Source organism: Hyla sarda, chromosome 3, assembly GCF_029499605.1.
Source record: "Hyla sarda isolate aHylSar1 chromosome 3, aHylSar1.hap1, whole genome shotgun sequence".
NCBI lineage: Eukaryota > Metazoa > Chordata > Amphibia > Anura > Hylidae > Hyla > Hyla sarda.
Window position 1 is genome coordinate 245,200,834 of NC_079191.1, and position 26,092 is coordinate 245,226,925.

Consider the following 26,092-nt stretch of genomic DNA (forward strand, 5'->3'; position numbering starts at 1 on the left):
TAAAGTAAAAAAAATAAATAAATAAATGCCCACAAAAACACCAATGTTAAAACCCACATGACTTATTTTTTGCGCCATTGTTTCAACATGAGGTCGTTTCTGAAAATCGCCCACTGAGCCAAAAATTGCTAAAAAAATGCCAAACCCCCAATTAAATAGAAACGCTCAAAGTGCAGAATTATTCTTGCTTGATATTTATATACACAACACCTACAAAAACAAACCCAACCCAATGACGGGGCGGGTAGACATTCAACAGTCCTCCTCCAGAGCTGGTAAGTGTGGGAATTTACCCCACCTTGCAGGCGCAAACCATCTAAGAATTCTTACCAATCAGCTCTGTCCCCTTACCCCTTTTTCCTGCCTGAAATCACTGCATGTTGGTCATAAGTGTTTTAATCCCCTTACTTACCCTCTGCTTACCCCCTGACTACCGTACACAGAGTCTGCCTTACCTCACCCTATATGGATCATTAATACCCAGATTTTCTATATGAGTTTGAAGTATGTTTTTTTTTTCTATTTGTCTAGAAAAGCATTTGTGGGGGCAGACTGTTGTTGGACCAGAGGGCTTGGCTCTCAATAACCGTTGTAGTTCATCTGAAAAGTGCTAAATGGGGTTGAGGGGGTGCTGAGGGGCTCCGTTGCGGGCCAGCCAAGTTCTTCTACACCGACCACTTAGGCTATGTTTACTTTATTTCCATGCGGAATTCCCCAGAAGCAGAGTCCCATTGATTTCAATGGGATTCTGCTTCTCTGTGCACACGGTAGAATTATTGCACCAGATGTTACTGGCACCAAAATCCTGATTCTGGTGTCTGCAAAAACATTGAGCATGTTCATGTCTATGAGACAGCGCATTTCCAAGCGGTCCTAGCAGCCGCTGTTTGTCAAATGTGCAAATGTCTGCACCTTTTTTTTCGAACAGACATCTGCACATTTTCCACCTGTGTGAACTAGCTTAATCCCTTTTCCAGCAAACTTTACAGCTAGCACAGAGACTTTAGGTAATTTTTTTTTCTGGCATTAACCAAACCCAGATTCACCAAGCCAGGTGCTCTGTGTTTGGTAATGTAAAGTGTTCATTCAGCTGCTTCGCCATAAAAACTGTAGCATAGTATTTATGCTGATTTTAATGCCAAATAAGGTGTAGAACTCTGCCATTAGATTAGCAGAGCATCGGCAACTTTTATGGACAATGCACCTCAGTGATAACTCTGCTATGTTACATTACATGGTTTGCAGTTGGTGAGTTGGGGTTCCTAAATGCTTTCACTTTTTAGTAGTACTTTAGATCTATGGGATAAGGAAATTTCATGAACTAACTTGCTACAGCAGGAGCATACTACTACAATACCCCACTAGAATTCAGTGAACACTTTAGAATGACCCATTTATACACATTTTCATATGTCAGAGTCCGGGACCACTCACATTACCAAGTGTACAGCCTTATTCCTTTAAGCACAAACCACCAGCCCCAGCCAAAGTCTCAGCAACAACCAAAAGACCCAGTCCAGTGAGCTAACCTTAAAGGCAGGTATTTTAGAATATCTCAAGATTCATAAAGGATAGACAAAGACATGCAGCAACAGCAAGTGTGAAAGAACGCTGTTGCTGCGTGTCTGTGTGTATCCTATATGCAACTTGAAATATAAAAGAAAGTACCTGCCTTTTATCTTAACCTCCCTGGACTGGAGTAGATATTTTGGCATGTGCAAATTAATGTGATCCTAGGGATGGTAGAGGTTGCCAATGCCATCACCCTGGAACCTAGAAGCAGGTAATATAGATGGATCAATGATGGCTTTCGGAGGCAGCTTTCAAGCCGTAGTAGGAGAGTGCAATACTTATGTTCTGTACGCATGCTGATGGGATCTTGACAATGATATGTCACAATAATAGCCTGATTCTGTCGCCAAAATCTCACCAGTGCAGTGCTCATATTAACAAGATAATCTTGATAGAAGGAAATAATCATAGGACTCACCAGGTAGATATTCAAATGTGCTTCTTCTTTATTGAATAAAATCCAGCTGCATGCAAAGGAAGGGTCATGGCCTGACTAAAAGCTACATGCGCGCAACGGTCCGTCGCCTCTCTCCCTCCCCCCTGCATGCCAGTTCACCTACTCCCGGCCTGTGCATGTCGCTGGATTTTATTCAATAAATTAGATGCACCTATGAATATCCACCTGGTGAGGGCTGTGTTTATTTCCTTCTATCAAGATTATAGTGTTCCATGCATCCATATTTCTGACAACTGCACCCTAGCTATTCATTGTGGCTGAAGTCTGAATCTCCATTCAATGCGAATTCCTCTCCAGTAGGGATGAGCGACTCGAATCTGACAAACTCGGATTTGTTGTGAATTTCAGGAAAAATTCGATTAGCAACAAATGCGAATATTGCTGCGATTTGATCTTGCAAATCGCTTAATTAAACTCCATTTAGTGAGGTCCAGGCTCCAGGGCATCTAAAAGGGTGGATCCACATGTGAGGACATGGGGCAAGGAATCCTGGGAAGGTGGGAACAAGGGTAGGCGGGATGACCCTGAATCACATGCAGCCTATCAGCAACCAGTCACCCCTGTGATGTCACAGCCCTATATAATCGGTAGACATATTGCAGCCAGTAGCATCAGCCTTTCACTGCAGAGAGATAGAGAGAGACAGCGCTGTGTGTTGCACAGAAAAGCTTTTTTCCAGCAGCGATTCACCTCCTAGTCAAGTCAGCGTTCATTTGCACAGAGAGAGGGACAGAGAGCAGTGTGTGTGGCACAGAAAAGCATTCTTACTGCAGTGATTCATCTCCCAGTCAATGTCTACAGGGTTCTATTACAGAGAGCAGTGTGTTGCACAGACGAACAGCAGCGATTCAGCTCAAGCACAAATCCTGCCTAGAAGCACTGATAGGGAAGGGAGTGAGATTGAGAGTGCAATTTGGGGTGTAGTACACAGTGACTGTGTGCTGCAGCACTGCTGGTGTGCACAAATACTTTTTTAGGGTACGTTCCCACACGGCGTATTTTGCTGCGTATTTGCTGCGTATTTGGTGCTGCATATTTTCCTACCCATTGGCTTCAACAGAGAAAATAAAATACGTAGCAGCAAATACGCCATGTGGGAATGTACCCTTAAGCGTACTGTAGCGCATTTTTCTGCCCTCATAAGTGCATACCTCATACGTACATCTAAATGGTGTACTAGTTTGTTCCTGTTAAAGTCTCAAGGGCCCAGATACTGTTAAAGGCCAGGCAAAAGTACTTACCGGCTGGTAATTTTTTAAGCGTAGTGGAGTATAGTGTTCTCCCCTCATATACGCACGAAGTATGTCAGGCAGAGAAGTGCCAGGTCGTGCACAGAGGAGTGGCAGAGGCCTAAATTCATCAGGCAGAGGTCGCAGCAAACTAGGGGCGAGTGGCAGCAGGAGTGGCAGCGAAAGGCCTGAGCTCCCGGTATCAGCTAGCGGTCGTGTCATGACCAGCAACCCATCTGCCGTCATCGATTGGTTAACACGGTCATCCACTTCATCAAAAGTGAAATCTGATACCCCCAGTCAACAGTTGGTGGGTTCCTCAGACACAACCATCAGTTGGCATGGCCTGCGAGCAGTCCCTGTCCGGCCATTGCCTCTGTCCTATGCTGTTCCCTCCTCCACAGAAGTATCTTATGCTGTGGGTTCAGCTCCACTATTTAGTGAGGACAATCTAGAGGACAGTAAGCAGCTACTGCCCATCCAATAATTAGAGGAGACATCTGCAGCTTCCTACGCTAGGCGGACAAGTAGTGATGAGGAGAGTGGCATGGGAGGTGGTGTTGCGAGCAATCAGGCTCCTGAAGAAGACACTGTTGAGGAACCTGAGAAGAACACCAGTGACATGCAGATACAACTCGATGATGGAGCCAGGTGCAGAAGGGGCTTCATCATCATCATCATCATCATCATCAAGAGAAGAGGGTTGCAGGTTGCCCGTGAGGCAGCAACTCAGCCAGCAAGGTGGTAGCATGGTTGGCAGTCAGCATGGTGGCAGAAGTGGAAAGTCTGGAGCCAAATGTGCCCAGGGTAGACCACTTGCTTCACAGCAGCCTACCTTCCTGGGAGGTAGTGGAACAGGGGTCCCTGGAGTCAGCTGCAGCAGTCAATCAGTGCGTACTCTTGGTGGGAAAATCAGTTACTCAGTGGTGTTGCAGTTTTTCATCAAGCATCTGGAGGAGGTTAACATGGCCACATGCAAGATCTGTCGGCAGAAGGTAAAGCGTGGCCTGGTTCCCAATGTTGTCAACATATGCAGCGTCACCATAAAGCAGCCTGGGAGAACCGTTGCTCTGATCTGGTGGTCCAGCCTGCTGCATCACCCAGTGGTGCGCCACTCCTTGTTTCAGCCAGCCAAGGCTCCACCACCTCAGCTAAAGGGAGCTGTGTGTCATACCCATCTTCTGTCGCTCCAGATGCTCCTGCTCCTCCTACTTTGAGTCAGTCATTTAGCCAGCAATCCATCAACGAAGCCATGTCCAAGAAACAACAGTATGCGCCCACTCATCCAATGGTGCAGAAGCTGAATGTGCTCCTGTCCAAGTTGCTGGTGCTGCAGTCCCTCCCTTTTCAAGTGGTGGACTCTGCACCTTTCAGAGAACTGATGGTTTGTGCCGAGTCGAGGGGGAGAGTACCAAGCCGTCATTTCTTTGTGAAGAAGGCAGTACCAGCTCTGCACAATTTTGTGTAACGGAAGGTGGGTCAGTCCTTGAGCCTGTCGGTGTGTACCAAAGTGCAAGGCAGCGCCGACGTGTGGAGCTATAACTAAGGTCAAGGACAATACATGCCTTTTACAGCTCACTGGTTTAATGTGGTTCCTGCACAGCCACAACAACAGCAACTTGGACAGGTCACGCCACTTCTGCCTCCATGCTCTCAGGCCGTTGGTCCTGTGACAGTGTGTGACTCCGCCTCTTCATCCTCCACTGTATCCTTCAGCCTCCACTGCACTGACAAGTTTTAGTGCCCCTCCAGCATACCATGTGTTCAAGGCACAGCAGTGTCACGCTGTTCTTCACATGGTTTGCCTTGGCGACACACAGGGCAGGAACTGCTAAAAGTCATTCACCAACAAATCTGATCATGGCTTACTCCGCGAAAACTGGAAATGGGAACCATGTGGACTGACAACGGGAAGAACATCTTGTCTGTGCTGCGACATGGAAGCCTGAGACATGCACCCTGCATGGCACACGTGTTCAATGTGGTTGTCAAGCGGTTCCTGAAGTCTCTCCCCCCCCCCCCCCCCCCCTCCCCATCTGCAAGACATCCTAACAATGGGAAGGGAACCTTGCATGCACTTCAGCCACTCGTACACCGCAAAGCACACACTGTCCTTGAGCTGCTGTGTCAGAACAGCATCCCACAACATAGTCTGATTTGCAACGTTTCCACACGTTGGAATTCCACCCTCCTTATTTTGGACTGACTATACAAACAGAGAAAAGCCATCACCAATTTCTTTATGATCTAAGCGGATAGAGGGACTCCCCTGTGAAACTTCAATGTGAACCGGTGGCAGCTCATACGTGACACCTGCTGTTTGCTTAGGCCCTTTGAGGAAGCCACATTATTAGTCAGTCGCCAGGATTACGGAATGAACAACATAATTCCACTGCTTAATGTACTACAACACGTGTTGGAAACAATGGCTGGTCAGGGCACTGGAAACATGGCACCTACATCTCATGGCTACATGAGCCCTGTGAGGGCTGAACAGGAGGGGGAGGGGCACAGTGGAGCACAGTTTAGGTTTCGTGAGATGGGCATTTTTTTCTAGTCATCTGACAGGGGAGGAGGAGCAGCTAGAGGGTTATGAGGAAGAAGAGACAGAGGACCCAGACACACCGTGGCAGTATGCAGTGGAGATGGAGGCAGGGAGTCCCTCCGAGTCACTTGCACAAATGACATGATGTATGTTCGCTTGCGTAGTGACCGCCGAATTGTCACCATTCGGCAGTAGGATGACTTCTGGCTCTCAACCTTGTTGCACCCTCTCTACACTGAGAGGGAGGACAAACTTACCTACTACAGAGACATCCTACGTAGTCAGTTGGCCAATTCCTATCTGCGCCATCATCAATCCTCTCGCAGGTCTGACTCAGGGGGGCCCTCTGTGCTCACCTTTCACTGCCATGGCTGCTGGGGAGGGGTGGGGTAGTACCAGCTCCATCAGCAGAAGCCTGAGTCTACAGTCGCTGATGAGTAGCTTTCTTCACCCGCATAGTGAAGCAACTCATTAGCTGCAGGTAGACCTGTAGCAAGACCTGAACCAGCAGGTGATGGAATACCTTGACATGCCCATGCCAACACACCTTGAAGATCTGCTGGACTTCTGGGCAGCCAAACTTGATTTGTGGCCGTAACTAGCAGAGTTTGCCCTAGAAAAGCTTTCCTGCCTGGCTAGTAGTGTGCCATCAGAGCGGGTGTTTAGTGTGACAGGGGCCATAGTAAACCCAAGGAAAACTCGTCTGTCCATGAAAAATGTGGAGAGACTGACCTTTGTGAAGATTAATCAGGCATGGATCAGCCAGTATTTCCACCCTCCAATGCCAGAGTAGATTGACCATGGTGCCATACCAACGCTTCACGAATATTGATAGTGCAAAACATGTTTGAGGTGCTGCTGCCCAGTTACAGACATTCCTCGCCATCAGACCACAAGTAATGCATTAGCTAAAACTTAACTTTTCTCATGATAAAATATATGTACTAAAAATTTTGGGGAAATCAAACAAAAGGACCTCTAAAAGGTGGAAGGTAACAACATAGTGTAAGGGTCTATTCACATGGCAGAATTTCCGCTTGCGGAATTCCGCCTCAAATTAAAGCCCATAGACGTCTATGGGATTCCGTACTTTCATTCACAATTCTGAATTTCAGCTTGCGGAATTCTACTAGCGAAAATTCTGTAGTGTGATGAATGGGAGTGCAAAATCCCATATAAGTCTATGGGCTTTAATTTGAGGCGGAATTCCCCAAGCAGAAATTCTGCCATGTGAATAGACCCTTAGGCCCAGACTTAAGAAACTGTGTAAGAAAAAAAAAATTGTGAGATTTTCCCCCAGCAACCAATCACAGCTCAGGTTTCACTTTACCAGAGTTCGATAGCTGAATTGTGATTGGTTGCTGGGGGAAAATCTCTCTATTTTTTTGCTCACGTTAATAAATCTGGGCCTTTGTAGATATAGAGAGGGATATATATCTGCATGGCAATGCACGCTGTTATATGCTCCCTAAAAGTCAATAGTAAATAGAGCAATGGTCACGCAGATGCACTACTGTTCCATTTATAGAGGGAAGTCTGAGACCACTTGTCTCATGGGGAGGTGCCATTTGTCAAACCTCCAGAGATTATACATTTATTATAATCTTGCCCTATTAATTCCCCTCTTGGCAAGTGTTACTCGCCCTAAAAAGGGCGGCCCCACACAGGAACCTCTTCCTATTTCCCCCTACAAACACTGCCATTTCCCAGGGTTTTTAGGTGGAAATAGAGAGAGTTTCCTGTGTGGGGCCGCCCTTTTTAGGGTGAGTAACACTTGCCAATAGGGTGAGAGTAGGGCCTTACAGGGGAAGTGTTTACCCCCACCAGTTACATTGGATTATACTTTGTTCCTTTCCACCTTTTAAAGGTCTTTGCATCACAAAAATACTTGGTGGTGTAGGTGGCACATGGTGTTTTTTGCACACCTTTCCTTTGGTTTGATTTAAAAAAAAAAAAAAAAAAAAATTGGGGGCCATATATTTTATCCTAAGCATATTAACCCCTTCCCGACCTATGACATACATGTACGTCATGGAAAGGAAGGTTTTCCCGACCCATGACGTACGTCATGTATTATATTGGCCACCACTAAAAGTGCAGTGCTGCGCCCGGTAAGTTGGTGGCTATCACTGATAGCCAGCCATCTTGCCTCTGGACCTAGGGGGGTTTCGCCCCAACCCTCCCCCCCCCCACCCGTCACAGCGATCGCTCCTATCAGCTAGTCAAATCTGACTAGCTGATGGCAGCGTTTCGCACATAAAAATACGAAGCAGCGTGGTGTGTGTCCCGATCACGGGAATCGGGACACACACTGCTCTGATAGGAGTCCCTTACCTGTCCAGAGCTGCCGGCGCTGTGCCCGACGGCATGCTTTACTTTCACTTTCGTTTTCTCTCTCTCTCTCTCTCTCTCTTTTTTTTTTTTTTTTTTAAGTTGTACAACAGCTCCCCCTAGTGTCCAAAACTTGGTACTGCATGTTTTGGGCACTAGAAACTATGGGGAGCTATTGTAGAGAAGTAAAAAAAAAAAAAAAAAATCAAAGATGTATACATATATGTGTGTGTATATATATATATATATATATATATATATATATATCTAAATCACTTTGCCTGGCAAAAGCAGTTCCTAGTTATTACCACTTAAAGAGACACATGTCAGATTTGAAAAAAACATACTGGGTCATGAAGGCCAAAACTAGCTGGGTCATGAAGGGGTTAAAAGTTAAGTTTTACTTAATGCATATCCTCAATACTTGTGCACACTAACAGTTTTACAAAAGAGACTGTTTTCTTCTGCCTACCTGCCTCAGCTACTATTCTGATCCTGCCACCTGCCTGATGCCAAACATTTGATGCCAAGTTCTCCTTTTTTCACCCACCTTCATCACCGGGTACTGGTAATGTATGTTCTCCTCATGCTGCCCCAAACTCCAGGCTGTGTCATTCAGCCTCTATATGTTCTTGTGATGCTGCCGCCACCTCCACGCTGTGTCGTTCAGCCAATATATGGTCTCATCATGTTGCCGCCACCTCCACGCTTTGTCATTCAGCCACTATATGTTCTCCTCATGCTGCCCCAAACTCCAAGCTGTGTCATTCAGCCACTGTGTGTTCTCCTCACACTGATGCCACCTCCAGGCTCTGTCATTGTGCCGCCATGTGACATTTGACTCCTTGTTAGATTTCTTATTTTATAACCACACTATTTATTCAAAGTAAACGCTGGGGTTCTGGACATTAAACTTGGGAGTGTAATATTAAATTAATATTTCAAAAATCTTTTCAAGACTGAGGCCCTATGGCTGTTGACTTCATATATTAGCTGTGGAATTACCACAAGAATCCAGTGAAACAGGTTGGAGCAATAACAATGAACCATAACTGATTAAATGAAACATTTGCAGTTCCACAAAGAGTAAGACAATGGGGGGGCTGTAACAGGTAGCTCTCCCCGCGGAGGACTGCCAGCTCGATGCTCACCAGAATGGGTACTCAAAAAATGTAAATAAGTTTAAGTTATATAAAAATTACATTAAAAATCAATTTTTTCTCTTCAATTTTGACGCCATATGGTCTCCCTGCTGCCACATCTAGACACCCTGCCGCAGTGATTCTAATAGCAATGCTGTAATCTGCATGGCATACTGAATAACAGTATTATTTAACTAACATAGCAGACTCCCTATATGTGTTAGGACAAGGCAAACACCCCTATTGAGGCTCCCTGTAGGCCAGAAATAGCCGCTTTTAATAGCAGTTCGCCAGCGAATAATTTTGGAACGAAACAAATTTTGGGGGGGAAATTCGGCGAATCGGCCGAATCAAATTTTTCAAAAATTTGCTCATCTCTACTCTCCAGCTCTATCCATTAATTACCCCAGTGTGGTGCCGGTAACACATCTCTGAGTGATACTTTTCTCATTAACAAGAATCTCTCCTCAATGTCACCCGCACTAACCTGTTTGTACAGACTGGTAGTGTGGTAACACTGATGATCCTTGCATATGCTTGATCCATGGTCTCCTTGCATATGCTTGATCCGTTATTCTCCTCGTTCGGGTGGAGCTCCAGGAGCATTCTGACATCACTGCTGCTTCTTCAAGCCTGCTTGGTGACAGTTGCCATCGGAATCTCCGCCAGAAATTCCATAGTGCGTATTAAAGGGGTACTCCGGTGAAAACCTTTTTTTCTTTTAAATCAACTGGAGGCAGAAAGTTAAACATATTTGTAAATTACTTCTATTAAAAAATCTTAATCCTTCCAGTACTTATTAGCTGCTGAATGCTACAGAGGAAATTCCTTTCTTTTTGAAACACTGATGACATCACGAACACAGTGCTCTCTGCTGACATCTCTGTCCATTTTAGCAACCGTGCATAGCAGATGTATGCTAAGGGCAGCATGGTGGCTCAGTGGTTAGCACTGCTGCCTTGCAGTGCTGGGGACTTGGGTTCAAATCCCACTAAGGACAACAATAAATAAAGCATTATTATAATGTCAGCAGAGAGAACTGTGCTCGTGATGTCATCAGAGAGCATTCCAAAAAGAAAAGAATTACCTCTGTAGTATTCAGCAGCTAATAAGTACAGGAATGATTAAGATTTTTTAATAGAAGTAATTTACAAATATGTTTAACTTTCTGCCACCAGTTGATTTAAAAGAAAAAAGGTTTTCACCGGAGTACCCCTTTAAAGGGGTACTGTGGCAAGCACTTTTAAAAATTGGACATGTCCGTAAACTCCAGAGAGGCTGTAGGCCTTTTTACGTACATTTTAATTTAAAGGTGTATGTAACTACTTAAATAGTGGCATATACAGTCTACATCTTTAAAGTGTACCTGTCATTTGCAAAAAAAAAAATCCATTTAATAACATATGAATATTTGTAATAAACATTGGGTAAAACATGTGTTTATTTTTGGGTTAAAAAAAATTCCTGGCTTGTCCCTTCAGCTGTCTCTGTACAGAGTCCAAATACAAAAAGTGTGAGCAGACAAGGAGGGCTCAATGCAGTGAAGCTCTGTGACATGCACCCGACTCACACAGCAGGCTGATTGAAAAGCCAGGGGCCTGCACAGAGCCCTGTGTGTACTACCCACACTTCCTATATTTTGCCTACACAGAGAGAGACACAGGCAATAGCTGCAGGGACTGTATTTTTTCACCCAAAAATATACAAATTTCTTAACCAATGTATATTACAAATATACATATAATGTTGATGTTGGCTATATTATAGTATTGAGTATTTGCAAATGACAGTTACCCTTAGTGTTACTGTCATTAGAAAGAAAATTAATAAAAATGCTCAAGTCAGTGTAGTAATGTGCCCTAAGACCTGTATGCAGAATATGTTTTTTTATATGTAAAATAACTTTTGACCTATGTATTACTTGGTCTGCTTGCAGACTTGGAGGCTGGGGGTGTTTTTTCAGAACCATGACAAACTTGCTCCTTTCCTCTGCACTCCCTCTCCCTTATCATGACGTCTGCACAAACATTTTCACATTTGCAAAGCTTTGTCTAAAGTGTATGCTTTTTATAACTCTAATGCCGCAGGGAGATAACCACACCCCTTTCCCCCTCCCCTCAAAAAGAATGGCCGAAAATGTTGATCAAACAAAAAGGCTTGATTTCCAGGGTTCGTTTGCAAAATTAAACAGACAGAGACCTCTAGTGAACATTTTTCGGATATTTAGCAATCAAATTGTTTAATGTAGTATATTAGGAAATATTCAGTTTTTAAGGAAGTATTAAATGAAAAAAAGTTGTTTCTAATGACAATAACACTTTAAAGTATCTCATTGTTTTGATATCAAGGTTATTCATTCTGAATAGATTTTTACCTGTACCCCTATTACTGTTTATCAAATATAAATCTAAAATTTGGAAATCACTACCCCGCTGAGGTGGGAGGATAAACTATGATCTTTCCCAAACTTCTATATGCTCTTGAACATACAGGGAAAATGATTCATTCTTCATGGTGCACCTGAGGCAAATGTCTCTCTTTCTGGGCTAAGTAGTCTTGTGGGTCCTACTCAGTAGCTGATAGCTATCCCTGTATGCACACTTTACAGTCGATCACTGGGTAGGGCTGTCCACTTCATTATGTAAGCTATAATAAGCAGAATTATACTGAAACTTTTCTAACAAACTACAGTAACCCCCCGACATGTGATGGCCCCGACATATGATCAAATCGACATACGATGGCCTCTCAGAGGCCATCGCATGTCAATGTCAGCATCGACATACGATGCTTTTATATGTCGGGGCCATCGCATTAACTGCTATCCGACAGCGCAAAATGCTTAAGCTGCTGTTGGATAGCAGTTTAAGCATCCCGGACAGGTTCACTTACCTATCCCCGCTGCTCCGGGTCCACTTTGCGATCCTCCGGTGTCTTCTGCATCTTCTCCGGGGTCTGGGCCTCGCTTTCTGGCATCGTTATTACGTCGCTGCGCACGCTGTGCGTAATAACGTCACCAGAAAGCGAGGCCCGGACCCCGGAGAAGATGCGGAAGAAGCCTGAGGATCCTGAAGAAGACGCCAGAGCAGCGGGACAGCATCGGGAGCCCCTGCGACAGCATCTGGAGCGTGAGGAAACTGTCCGGAGTGGCAGGGACAGGTGAGTATTAAATGCACTTTTTACATTGCACGAATCCCTGAACATACGATGGATTCGACAAACGATGGGTCGTTTGGAACGAATTACAATCGTATGTTGAGGGACCACTGTATATGTATCAATCTGGCATCTCGCCTTGCTGTATCTGCTGCGCTGCAGCGGAGCGAGGGAGATAAGTTACTTAATTTATATTTTTCCTCAGGCAATGAATATATATGAATATAATTATTATTTTTTGTTTAAAGCACCAGGATGACCACAAGTGGTACACACTACAAGGATACATTTCCAAACAACCAATTCCAATCACACCGCTAGTATGGCTACACCTATATGCATATCCCTATGGAGATGAGAAACTACTGTGAAGGATAACAAATGATATAATCCACTTATCTAACAATATAACTAGCAAAATATCATAAGCTATTCTTAAAAGAAAATCCTGGTGTTTTTTTTTTTTTTTTTGCTTGTAAAGTGAATACAGATGTTTTATACTGAATCTAAGGCGACTCGATCAGTAAAAATATTGATTTACTGTAAGTGGAAACCTGGAATTCTAAGCCTGTGTTTTGGCCTTTGTCCCAAACCTCTATAATACCATATTTGGCTGCCAGAGATTAATTTTTGTTTCCTTTCAGCATAGCAACCCCTTTTCTATATGCAGAGTCACTTGCATATACTAAGAAAAGATGCTTGCCATTGTGCTCTTTTGATGGTTCCATTGAACAGATTCATAAAATGAAAATATATATTTTGTAATGCTTGTATCCAATTAAGGGGGTACCCCGGGAAACTTATCCCCTATCCGCATGATAGCGATAAGTGTCTCATTTCAGGAGGTCCGACTGCTGAGACCCCTCAACATCTCTTGTATAGGGCCCAGCTCTCACGCAGAACTTACCATTCAGCAGATTCTCTCCTGAGTGCTCTGGTCATCACCCTTGGAGATGCTTTTGCTAGATGGGGTCCCTATAAGGGTGCATGCATAGCACGTTTTTGTCATACAGTTCCCGTATACGGTTTCAAGTTAAAAACCATATGGAACTGTATAGAAAACTGTATGCATTGAATATTGTAAACTGTATGTCAAACCCATCATCCGGTTTAGTCCGTTTTGCATCTCATACGGTTTTGTCCAGTTTTTTTACCCGTATCCAAAACTGTAGTCTACCACGTTTCTTGGTCCGGGTGAAAAACTATTAAACCGTATGTTTTTTTTTTTTAACATGGGAGTCAATGGGAACCGTACAGAACTGTATGTGCGTACGGTTCCATCAGGTTTTCACCATACGGTTTTTGACTTTGCACAGTTTTTTTTCTTTGAATTTCAATCAAACAGGTGAAACTTTATTCAAAATGGAGTGAAAAGTTAAAAACATATACGTTTTTTCCTTAAAAAACTGATGCAACCGGACTTCATTTTTCAAACAGTATACGGTTTTCAACCGTATATGGGTTAAAATTTGTACACACTTTTTGATACAGTTTAGTCAGGTTTTGAGGAATCAGTTTTTCATCAAAAACCTGATACAGGAACTGTATTGCAAAAACGTGGTGTGAATGCACCCTAAGCCGGTGATTTCATGAACAGGCCATCAATTCTGCTCGTCTCCGAAGGCTGGTACCAGGAGCCCTCATGAGTATAGCAAGTACAGCGTGAGAGCTGGGCCCTGTACAAGAGATTGTTATACCCCTTTAAGGCTATTGCAATCTGTTTGCAGTGTCAGTTCCTGCTGTATATGAAGAATTTACTATTCTTATTAAATTTGGTTTATGTAAAAATGGCATTCAGTAAGATGGAACTTACTTAAAAGGGTGCACCACTACAAGAGGTTTAAACAAGAAGTAGGAAGATGGATTAGACCTTCTGTTTTTTTAGGAGATGAATGATCAACATTTGTTTCTCATAGGATGCAGCCCCATAGGAAGATAAATTCCTTTGGTACTTGTACCTTCCCCAGGATAATAATCTGAAATAAACGCTCTGCTTGATTATACAGAACAGAGAGAGCTTTTGTTTATTCATCACTTTTGGGGGCAAAATGTTTTTATAAGAGGATGGATGTGTTTTCAATGTCCTAAATATCTAACATGGATGTATTGCATATTCATCCCTGAAAGGGATTTTTTATATGCCTTTTGTTCTGTGCTTCCACAAATATAGCTGTGTAACAAAGTTGCATTGTTGTGTAATTTATTAATAATAAAACATACATTTGCAAAACTTACATTTGTTGTCTTTTCCTGTTACAGCTAAATACTACTTCTATGACAACTATTTTGATTTGCCAGGAGCTCTTCTGTGCGCTAAAATAGTCGATTCTTTAGAAATGGTGAGTACAAGATCAATACCTTTTTATAAGCGCATTTTTGTGACTAACAACCAGAGAATGATATTTATTTTCATTTATAGTTTCAATATTCCGAGAAACCTTTCTATAGCTAGAGGCCCCTTATACATCTGATATTTTTCTAACAAACAAAATTTACTGTTGGTCACCAGATCACCAAGCCGGACTAATATGTGGCCTCCACAGAACTAAACAATGTAACCTTTGGTGGTAAAGAGAGTCAAAAAACTGTATAAATAGACAAATATTAGGCAAAAAGTAGTAGCTACCACTACAATGTAATCTCTTTTTATAGCCGAGATAAAATATCACTCACGGATGGGAAAGATCTTCCTGCTACTATTGTTTTTCCGTGCATTTTAGGACAAAGAGAGACCACCCTAAGGAGGTATAGTCTTGCACTTGATGGGTTGACAACCGAGCAAGGGTAGCGCCTTAAACCTGGCTGTATCTCAAGTTAGGTGGGAGTCTAAGCACAGTGACCCCAACCGAAGAAAACATTTGACATTGTTGCATGACATCTCATTTTATAATGAGAGTAACACTTATAAATAGTGAATTAAAATGTTGAAATAAATTAGCTAGTGTAAGTGCTCAGTGTACACTTGTGGTTGCCCAGTACAGGAGTTGTACCCCTGTATCCTTGCTGCCCTCTCAGACAGCCTCCATACAGTGTCCCCTGGACCCTCGGCATCTGTTCCCCTTGCATATTCATTTGTAAATATGTTATCCAGTTTATTATACTTGTAATGTGTTATAGCTTTAAGAACAAGTGACGTGATTAACCAGTTGTCATGTGTTTGCTACCCAGTGAGGTACTAGTGATCATAGGGTGACGTATGGGACCCCACCAGAGTCTCCCCTATATAAACCCTGGGAGGAGTCTCTTCAGTCTCTTAGTCTGGGCTGAGTTGCAGTGAGTCCATGCCTAGGTGTGTGTCTGGAGTCCAGAGGAGGCCTAAAGTCAGTCCAGCAGCCACGGATTCTCAAGTCCATTGCTCCACAGGTCCAGTCAAAGCCTGGTAAGCTACAGAAGGGGTGAAGTCAGTCAAAGTCTGTCATAGTCAAGTCAGTCAAGTCATCTTGTCTCAAGTCAGCGTGGTCTGCATGCAAATCGCCCAGTCCACTAAGTCCCAGCAAGCCCTAAGGTCTCTGAAGTCACTAGTCACCTCCGTGGGCCTAGCCAAGCTGTATAGACTGCTACATCTGTCTGACTCAGTAAAGCTACCGTTGTTCCGTAACTTGGGGTCAGAGTCATTATTGCCCCCGTGCCTAGCCCAGGATCCAGCGATATTCCTTCAGGTGGTATAGAGGATAAACCACGCCCTGGCATCACGAACACAAGGGGTTAATACCATATGCCCCTAGGGTAATTCTATTTGCCCTGCATCACACCATCTACCACACAGGAATTTTTAAGGCAATTGGACTTTTATGTAAAACAAATTAGTTCACATCAGCTTTTTTTTCTTTTTCCAACTCCTGAAAAACATCAACCAGATGAAAACCCGACAAACCCCATTCAAAGTCGATGGGGCCCACTGATGTCTGTTGACCAACAGACCAACCAGGTCGGTTGGTTGTTTGTCACTAAAACAGACTTCCACACAGATGTGAACTTAGCTGTAGCAAAACTATAAGGAAGAAGAAAAATCATTGCTGCTGAGAGCAAGGAAGGGAATACCTATATTGATTAGGATAAGGCAGTCACTGACTATTTAAGTAGCTACTTTGTGCTCAGTATTTTCAGAAGCTAGCTTTCATAACACAACAGTATGTCAAGTTGTAAAAGTTCAGCTTCAGATTTTTAAGTATTTTTTTCTATTTCACGTAGCCACCTGGTTTTCAACGTTTACCACTCTCCTATGAGGATCTGGGGTTCCAGGTCAATAGATCTGAGAGTGGCCCTGATCTAGGTGGGTGGCATAGTGAGCAAAGAGATGCTGGTGTAAGCTACGATCTCCTCATGTGCTTACCGCAGATATAGTTTGATAAAGGTCCAAGGTGGACCGGAACATTGCCCTCACTATCTATCTGTTACTACTTCTAAAAGTCTATCTTATATCCAGTTGGAAAATGAAATGCAATAGCACAATCAATTGTGTTGCTACATGTTCCTTTATTCTGTGTGCCTTTTTTAAATGTTTGTTTTATGCTGACTTGTAAAAAAAAATAATAATAATCTAACTCATCCGTATTGGAGTGCTGTGGACTTTTCTTCTTGCAATAAAGATATATCTATCCTAAGACAAAAATAAATTGGTAAATATTATGACAGACCAGATAGACCATGTAGTCTTTTTCTGCCATTAAAGGGGTACTTTGCCCCTATACATGTTATCCCCTATCCAAAGGATAGCGGATAACATGTCTGATCGCAAGAGGTCCGGCCACAGGGCCGCCTCCCCCCTGCGCGATCTCCAGGCCGGCCGTGTGGCATGACGTCACACCACGCCCTCTCCGTTCAGGTCTATGGGAGGGGGCGTGACACGCCTCCTTCCATAGACATGAATGGAGGGGCATGGCAGCTGTTTGTCAGTCATCCGTGTCGTACTTATTGTATGCCCCAAAAATGAATGACTAATGATAACTGTATCTGTCCACCATTTTGTGTATGTTCTAAATAGGCCACAGTGTATTCCAAGTTTATTCATTACAAATGCGCTATTCTGAGGGGAGTACTTCTCTAGCCACTCCAAATTTATGACTGTAATAAGATAGAGGCGTTTAAGTTCCCAATGAAGAATAGAGCCATGTCTGATATCACCCCTACAACTTACTGTTGATACAACTATCTATCTGTTGATGTAGAAACTGTGAAACTTATAATTACGTCTTATTCGAATGAACATTAGATATAGAGAGATATATATATATATATATATATATATATATATATATATATATAGTCAGTAGGACATATGATATTGCATATACTGTTAGTATTGTAAAGGACATCAATACATATCTATTATCTTATATATTCTCATTAGGAGTACTGCTCAGTGCTTACATTCCTAAGACATGGTGGGAAGGTGATAGCTTCTCAAGTATAGACTTTTATAATGAGTCTTTGTGCAAAGCTGTGCTAGTCTTGTGAATGTTATTCTAACAATTAATTACCCATTTGACTGGACAGATAGACATTCACACATCTGTGTTGGAGAATCCTCCATTGCAGTCTAGATCTATAGCTCTTTCCCATAAATTTCATAGTTTGGGAAAATGTCCTACTAGGCCCCGTGTTGTCTGAGAAACCATGTTTTAATTGGTATATGTGTCAGAACTAATCCCTATACTTCTAATTTAGGGCTCCATACATCATGTGTGGAATGTGGGTTTAAAGGGGTACTCCGGCCCTAAGACATCTTATCCCATATCCTTTGGATAATATGTCTGACCGCGGGGGTCCCGCCACTGGGGACCCCCGCAATCTTGCAATCAGCACCCACCTTGGGGAGCTGCACGCTGTGCTGCCAGCTCAGAATCTGCCATGTGACGACCATGGGGCCGGAGTATCGTGATGTCACGACTCTGCCCCCGTGTGACGTCATGCCCCTCCCCCGCTATTCAAGTCTATGCTGAATGCAAGATAGTCATGCAAGATATCCTTTGGATAGGGGATAATATGTCTTAGGACAAGATTACCCATTTAAAATCAGCTTTCAACAGTTAACTCTTAATGGCGTATGTTAAATCAGCTTTGGACAGTTAACCCCCTAGCATATGGGTAGTTGACATTACTCCAACCAGAAATGCATTCTGGGTATTATAGTGATGTCATAGTCATTACCATATGTAACCTACATTCATTAAGGAATTCCAATTTCGGAGGGTGTGTCTAACAGATTAGAACATGGTAATAAACCATGTTCAAGAGACAAAGGAAATTTAGGAAAGGAGGAGACCAAAGAACACACTTAGAGAAAAGAGTTTAGACAGACAAAGAAGTCTGCCACTGAAAGAGATCCACAAGATGGAAGCCATGAGTCATTTGAGATCCCAGCAAGCAGGACGGATCACACGGTACCGACCAATGGTTATCCATGACTATGCGATGATGGACCATTCACCTTTACTAAGAACAGAAGCGAAAATGTTACATAGACTTGGTAAGAGACACACAAATGGTATTCCATTTAAAGGGTACTCCGCTGCTCAGCGTTCCGAACGCTGGAGTCGGCGGCGGGAGCTCGTGATGTCATAGCCCTGCCCCCTCATGACATCACGCCCTGCCCCCTCAATGCAAGTCTATGGGAGGGGGCGTGACATCGACACGCCCCCTCCCATAGACTTGCAATGAGGGGGTGGGGTGTGACATCATGAGGGGGCGGGGCTATGACATCACGAGCTCCCAACACCAGCGTTCGGAACAGTTTGTTCAAAACACTGAGCAGCGAAGTACCCCTTTAATTAAGACTAATCTGAATAATTTGGATGGAATTATACCATTTAGATTGGCGATTCAAGTTCTTCCTTTAAAATATAGTCTAGCAAATCATATATCTCTGTGCTATCAGTCTTAATAATCTTACCAAAGTCATGTATAGAAAAGTCCAGAATGGGGTGGAAATAAAGTTCTTCCATGTCTATATCCTTAGATGGAATCGCCCATTCTTGGAGTCATGTGATGTGTTGTTGGTTAGAAGGGGGCGGGGAGTGTATCTGATTAGATATTGCCCATCTTGATATCATGAGGTTTCCCCTGGACAGAGTTATTTATAAACCTTTTCTTGTATGATCTCCTAATCTAGTAGCTCATGTTATATTGTAACAAGTTCCTCACTACTCACATGTATTGTTCTACTATATGTAGTCAATTAATAGGCTTGTAATGTTTACTAACATATCTATTTGCTATTCATTTGCATATATCATTGTTTGTTACTCATTTATGTTTATAACCTTGAAACCAATAAATCTGCATACTTTTATAATACCTGTGTATTATTGTATATTGCAAAACCTACATCCTTAGCATTAATGTCATCCCGTCATATATATATATATATATATATATATATATATATATATATATTAAAAAAAATTGTTGATATCTGAGGAAATAGTCAGACTCAGATGTGAATTGTATTGATTGGCTTTGTCTACAATTCACCAGGTCATAATTTTGATATTTAAAAAAATATATTTTTTTTTTCATAATTCATATTTTTATGACCATAATTGATATTCGGCACTGCAAATTTTTCTTCAAAGTGCACTTATCAAAAAACTTTTATTTTTAGGATCAGTGCTGGAATATTACTTTTCATCGTACCTAGGAGCTGACACCTTTTAGGCTAGGTTCACATTGTTGTTGTGCTTTGCCCCGTTCTGGGTCAGTTTTGCTTTTTTTTTTTTTTTTTTTGGGTGCCGAACTGCAGCCCTAAAACGGGTTCAAGGATAACGGATTCCACCAGGTCCCATTAAGCTTATTGGGATCTGTTGGGGACCCAGTAGTTTACTGGAGCCAAGCTCCCTTTAGCGAAGCCCAAGGGCAAGGTGAACCTATACTAAATTGGAAACCTAGTGAGCTACAATGCAGTATACATTGCAGGAGATCTAATGCAGGTATTGGCGGAGAGCAGAAATGGCGCTTTTCAAGAGTTATGACATAAAAATTCTCAAAAATCCTACAACTTTATTTGTAATCCCTTTACAGCACATAACAAGCATGGCAGACATGATTTACAGTATGTTATATACTCACATGTTGGTGGAATTTATGACTTCAAAAAATGAATTAAATATCTGTTGTTGATTTTTTAAGGAGACAAAATCTGCATATTTTTATACAATACTCGTGGAGTACTTTTCCCTGATGTCGTTTCATGCTCTCCCCAACAGATGCCACTCTACAGCAACCAGTCAGAGCTGGTGAGCAGTGCTGGCTTTTCTTTGAATGACTGCAGTTCTTTACTGGGCATATCTGCTATGCTGTCAGCTATATAAGATCATGACTTTGAGGCCTAGTAAGCTAGTGCTTAAAGTGTGCATCTGGTGGCTGCAGAGAATTAATAAGACTGAATCATAAAGTTAATCATGTGCAAGAAGTCCTCCAAACTGTATCTGTTGTGCTAGGCCAGCCGGCTGCATTTCTGGGGTAGGCAGCTACCCCAGGCTGCAGCTTAAGTCATGAGGTAGGCCATGATGGTGACCCAGGACCATGAAGCCTACTCCTCTTTATACATAACATAATTTTATTTGTGAGGAGAAATAATTTTTATAAAAGACATAAAATACCAAGCAGAGACTAATTAGATCTGCAAATTATATTTCCCAGAACTTACCATAGGCACAAACCGTCAAGCAATACAAAACACTTAAAATGGTGTAAGTACATATGGATATAGATATATTGCTGTTGAAAGTAAATTCATCTGCTCCAAGGCTGAGCAGATGAACAGAAAAACAATGCATTGATAGCAAATTTTAACATAACCTGTGATATGTCAGGTCCGGCTGCTGGTATCCCAACCAGTTGTGAGAATAAAGGGACTGGCCACCTCCTGTGCAAGGGATTTGCTAAATGTCTTTACTTCATTTTCTGAATGAGTTGAATTATTTTTTTTTTTGTTTTATTGTATTAAATTGTGCCTTTAATAAAAACATACATATATTTAGTATCAGTGTGTGAGGTTGTTTAGCCTTTTAAAGGAAATCTGTCACCAGTGTCGCCTGCACAATAGTACTCGCCTTGTCCTGTTCTGTGGCGGGGATCTCCGGTAATCTTATCCGTTAGTCCAGCTCCGGGCACCCGGCTTGGGGCATGGGAAGAGCTTAGTGATGTAACCGCTGCTGTTCTCTAGCAGCGGGACCCAGCAGAGAGCAGCAGCGGTGACGTCACTAAGCTCTGAGGACTTCCTCAGGGGAACATGGCTTGTAAATGATCTAATGCCTCCTTTTATTATTTCTAATTACTTGTGTCAGCAGCTGTATAGTGCATCCTGTGGACCATCAATCATTCACAATAATATTCATTTACTTCCGGTACCATGCCATAGTGTTACTGGACTGTCTTTACACTACCTGTGAACTTCAAACGATCTGCGCAAGTGCATCAAGACTGTCTAATCTATGGATATGTGGGATCTGTGTGCTGGCGCTCCTAACGCGAGCGCCATTTTGTTGTAGACCGGCGTGGACTACAAGCGTAATTCATCTTTGTGTTATTTGCATTTAAAGGGGTACTCCGGTGAAAAACTTTTTTTTTTAAATCAACTGGTGCCAGAAAGTTAAACAGATTTGTAAATTACTTCTATTAAAAAATCTTAATCCTTCCTGTACTTATTAGCTGCTGAATAATACAGCGGAAATTCTTTTCTTTTTGAAACACAGAACTGGCTTCTGACATCACAAGCACAGTGCTCTCTGCTGACATCTCTGTCCATTTTATGAACTGTACAGAACAGCATATGTTTGCTATGGGGATTTCCTTTTACCCTGGACAGTTCCTAAAAATGGACAGAGATGTCAGCAGAGAGCATTGTGCTCATGATGTCAGCAGACAGCTCTGAGTTTCAAACGGAAAAGAATTTCCACTGTATTAGTCAGCAGCTAATAAGTACAGGAAGGATTAAGATTTTTAATGGACGTAATTTACAAATCTGTTTAACTTTCTGGCACCAGTTGATTTAAAAAAAAAAAAAAAGTCCTCCTTCTGTGGCGTTGGGAGGCCATGTATTTACTGGCTCCCACATTTTTATTGTTTTTAATCTTGTTACATACAAATTTTTTGTCTTTTCATGTGATCTAATAAAAGTACTTATTATTTAATTGGTGGTGTGCGCCTTCATGTGCTCTTGCTGATTCTGCACATTAGGACCACAATGTCTGGTACGCTCATATTGTAGCCACGGTCTTTCTTTCCCTAATGCCAATAATTGTATAAATGAACCCTTCATTTAGGCCCTTCAGGCTCAAGGTTCCCAACCAGAAGATCCACTTAGACTCTTCTTTAAGAAGGATATTATCCAGATTTCCCCCCCTTGGGCCGAGTCTAATCTGTCTCAGGCCCCAGAGTATTAAATTGTTAGTCATTCCCATGCGTTTCCCTGATATGGCGGGCTATGGGTGTATCCGCACCCGTCCCTATGCCACTCAAGTGTTTAGAGATCCGTCTTCTGAATTCCTGAAGGGTTTTCCCTATGTATAGTTAATGGCGTGTGCAATCACATACATAGATTATTCTCGAGCTTTTGCAATTAATATAGTCATACAATTTGTACACTCTCCCATCTACAGGATCAGTAAATTCTTTCCGCCGAGTTACAAAGGTGCAGAAGGAACACTGCCCACACAGACAGGTTCCCAAATTGGGATTCTTAAGCCACATTTCTCTTTTTTCCGTACTGAAGTGGCTGTGGACCACTAGGTCCCTCAGGTTGGAGCCTCTTCGATATGTTACATTCGGGTAGGTATGGAGGACTGTCCAGGGAAATCTGCATAATATCCTTCTTAAAGAAGAGTCTAAGTGGATTTTCCGGTTGGGAACCTTGAGCCCGAAGGGCCTAAATAAAGGGTTCAATTTTACCGCTTTCATCTAACGCAATCTATTGGATCTTTGTGTTGGATACACTACTCAACATACCTACCTGGATATGACTAATCACAGTAGAGTAAAATTGGGTGGGGACTATCTTGATGTGTTAGTCACTAGCTCCCTGAATGGAACACTGTCCCATATTTAGTAATCAATAATTATCCAATGCAGAACTGTCCTATATTTAATAATAAGCATTTTTCCAGTATGGGAAAAACACTAAGATATCATATATCCCTGTACATGAGTACCTATGATTGGCATATAAATGAGGGACGTTGCACCGGGTAATACCTGGGCTTATAATAAATTAGAAAATGTATCCCTCTCCACCTTTGTCATAAATGCATCTAGCGTGAATGTGTCTACAATTATTGGCATTAGGGAAAAAGAGGCCGTGGCTACAATACGAGCGTACCAGACAACGTGGTCCTAATGTGCAGAATCAGCCTGTGCATGATTGATTTCCATCAGTAGGCTTAGCCACGTGCATTTGTTATGGTCACGTGGGATGACTCGGCACGGGAGTGGAAGGTGGCGAGCGTCATACAAGTACACACGAACACGCACAGATGTTTACAACTCCACAGGTACGGATTGGATAGTAATGTAGCAAATTACAATTGGACATTGAGTCACATGCATAGGTTGGCATGTGATGTCAGCAAAGAATAGCGATGCAGATAGGTGGAGTGGTGGCACTGGTTGTACCAGTGCTTCTGATTGGGACAAAGAGTATGAATAGGAGTGTAGCTATTGGACACCAGCTAGGCAATGCCTGATTGAAAACCCGAAGCAATGATGTCACAGGAACACCATATAAAAAGGGACCATAATTGACTAACACTCAATGCTGTCAGTTGTCCTCCTTGATAAAGCCACATAGTGGCGAAACATGTCTGGGTGTGACAGTATCACCTTCTAACTTGCAACCCTTTAGCGTCCTCTATGTAATCAATGAACAAAAGGAAGTGTGATTTATACACTCGTGCTTCGCAACCTGCGGTGCACAGCAGGCTACCGGTATACCAAGTTATAGCCAATATGAGAGTACAATTGCGAATTAATTACAATCAATGTCATATGTACCTAAAATAACAATGGTGTAAACATAAACACCTTAATACAACAGGTGCTCTCGGACTTCATTTAGGCCACCAGTGTTCTTTTTTTATAAAAATTCTTGGAATATAGAAAGAGACACATAGGGGGTTGTGTTTTTAAATGTGTGTTTCTCACCAGTTATATTATTAACGCATAATTAATAAAAGTTATGTTTTATTTAGGACACATATTATAAAGAGGTTTTGTTAACCCCGGTGGGGTTAAATAGTTTTTTTTTTATTACAGGCACAATTTAATACAATAAAACTGGGGAAAAAAATCAACTCATTCAGAAAATGAAGTAAAGACATTCAGCAGCTCCCTTGCACAGGAGGTGGCCAGGGCACAGCCCCTTTATTCTCCCGACTGGTTGGGATACCAGATTTATTTTAACCATTTAACAGTCCATGAGTAGTTATTGCATACGTCTGATTGTAGCTCTTGTGTTTTTTTTTTTTTTATAGAGAACTATAATGTAGAAAATTTACAGAAACACAATGCCTAAAGGATGTTCTCATTCCTTTTCTATTTTGTAGCAAATACACAAATCACAGGACAAAAAGGGGTATTCTAGGGAGTATATATATATATATATATATATATATATTTTTTTTTTATTTTTTATTTTTATTTTATTTATTTATTTTTATTATTATGTACAGGCAAGTGAGTAGGAAAAAAAACTACTAATTTACTCCTTTGTGGTTCTCACGGAGCTGCCCAGTCAGCCAGGCTGAGGCTGTATACTGCTACGGTCATTGTAATAGCCCTGCAATAACTGGACATCCTGGCTTCATAAAAAGCAAATGAAAGTAGATTTTTATAATTTTTGGCATGTATTTCTTCCAGAACAAGTAGACAAAACAATATAGAATTACACATTGTTGGGGACAAAATTATTCCGTCAATAACAAAAACAAAAAATGCAGTTAGTTCTTTATTGCATCTCCTTGGGCTCCTTGGACAGCCTAAATTCTTTGAGGTCTGGATTTCACTAATAAACAATATGCTACATCGAACTGGTTCCAACTTTTTCAACAGATCAGCTTTGCAGGGTGGAGTCTTGTCATGGACGAGTTGTTTAATTATCACCATACATTTTTGATTAAGATCCAGAGTGTTTGCTGGATATGTCATTGATGTGATATGCCTTTCCAGAAAAAGTTTCACCACTTTGTGCCAAAATGTATAAAAATTAAATTTCTATACACAATTCTTGACAAAAATAAATAAATAATAATCCACCAATACAAAAATGTCTGATTGCTGCAAAACTCACCATGCAGTTATGTCAGACAGAGGTGTAGCTTTTGGGCCATGATGTAAGATCTGCAACAGGGCCCCAAATGACAATAATACTGGTCTCTTATGGGGCAGATGTGCTTTGGAACGCCATTAGGCACCAGGGCCCCGGGGCAACTGCTACCTCTATAGCTACACCCCTGATGTCAGATATATAAATTATTATAAGTGTGGTCTGATTAAACATGGGGTCTTGTCACAAGAGGGTGTAAGAGTGCTTCTTCCACATCCTTCAGGTGACATACTTTTAGAGGGGCGTATCATTGGGCTGAGAAAATTTAACGAATTTTGCCCATTTTCTTGACCGTTTTGACCAAGCTTTTAGGGCCTGTTGAGAGGAAATGCACACACAGCA

General features: G+C 42.1%; 1 protein-coding gene across 2 annotated transcripts in view; it reads left to right on the forward strand.

The window, feature by feature from the left end:
* Positions 1-26,092, forward strand: part of NT5DC1 (5'-nucleotidase domain containing 1) — a 417,176-nt gene that overhangs the window by 29,281 nt on the left and 361,803 nt on the right. For both annotated transcript variants that reach the window (XM_056566365.1, XM_056566366.1), the window contains exon 6: positions 14,692-14,771. In XM_056566365.1, coding sequence (XP_056422340.1) covers positions 14,692-14,771 — 80 coding nt within the window. The remainder of the gene's footprint in view (positions 1-14,691; positions 14,772-26,092) is intronic.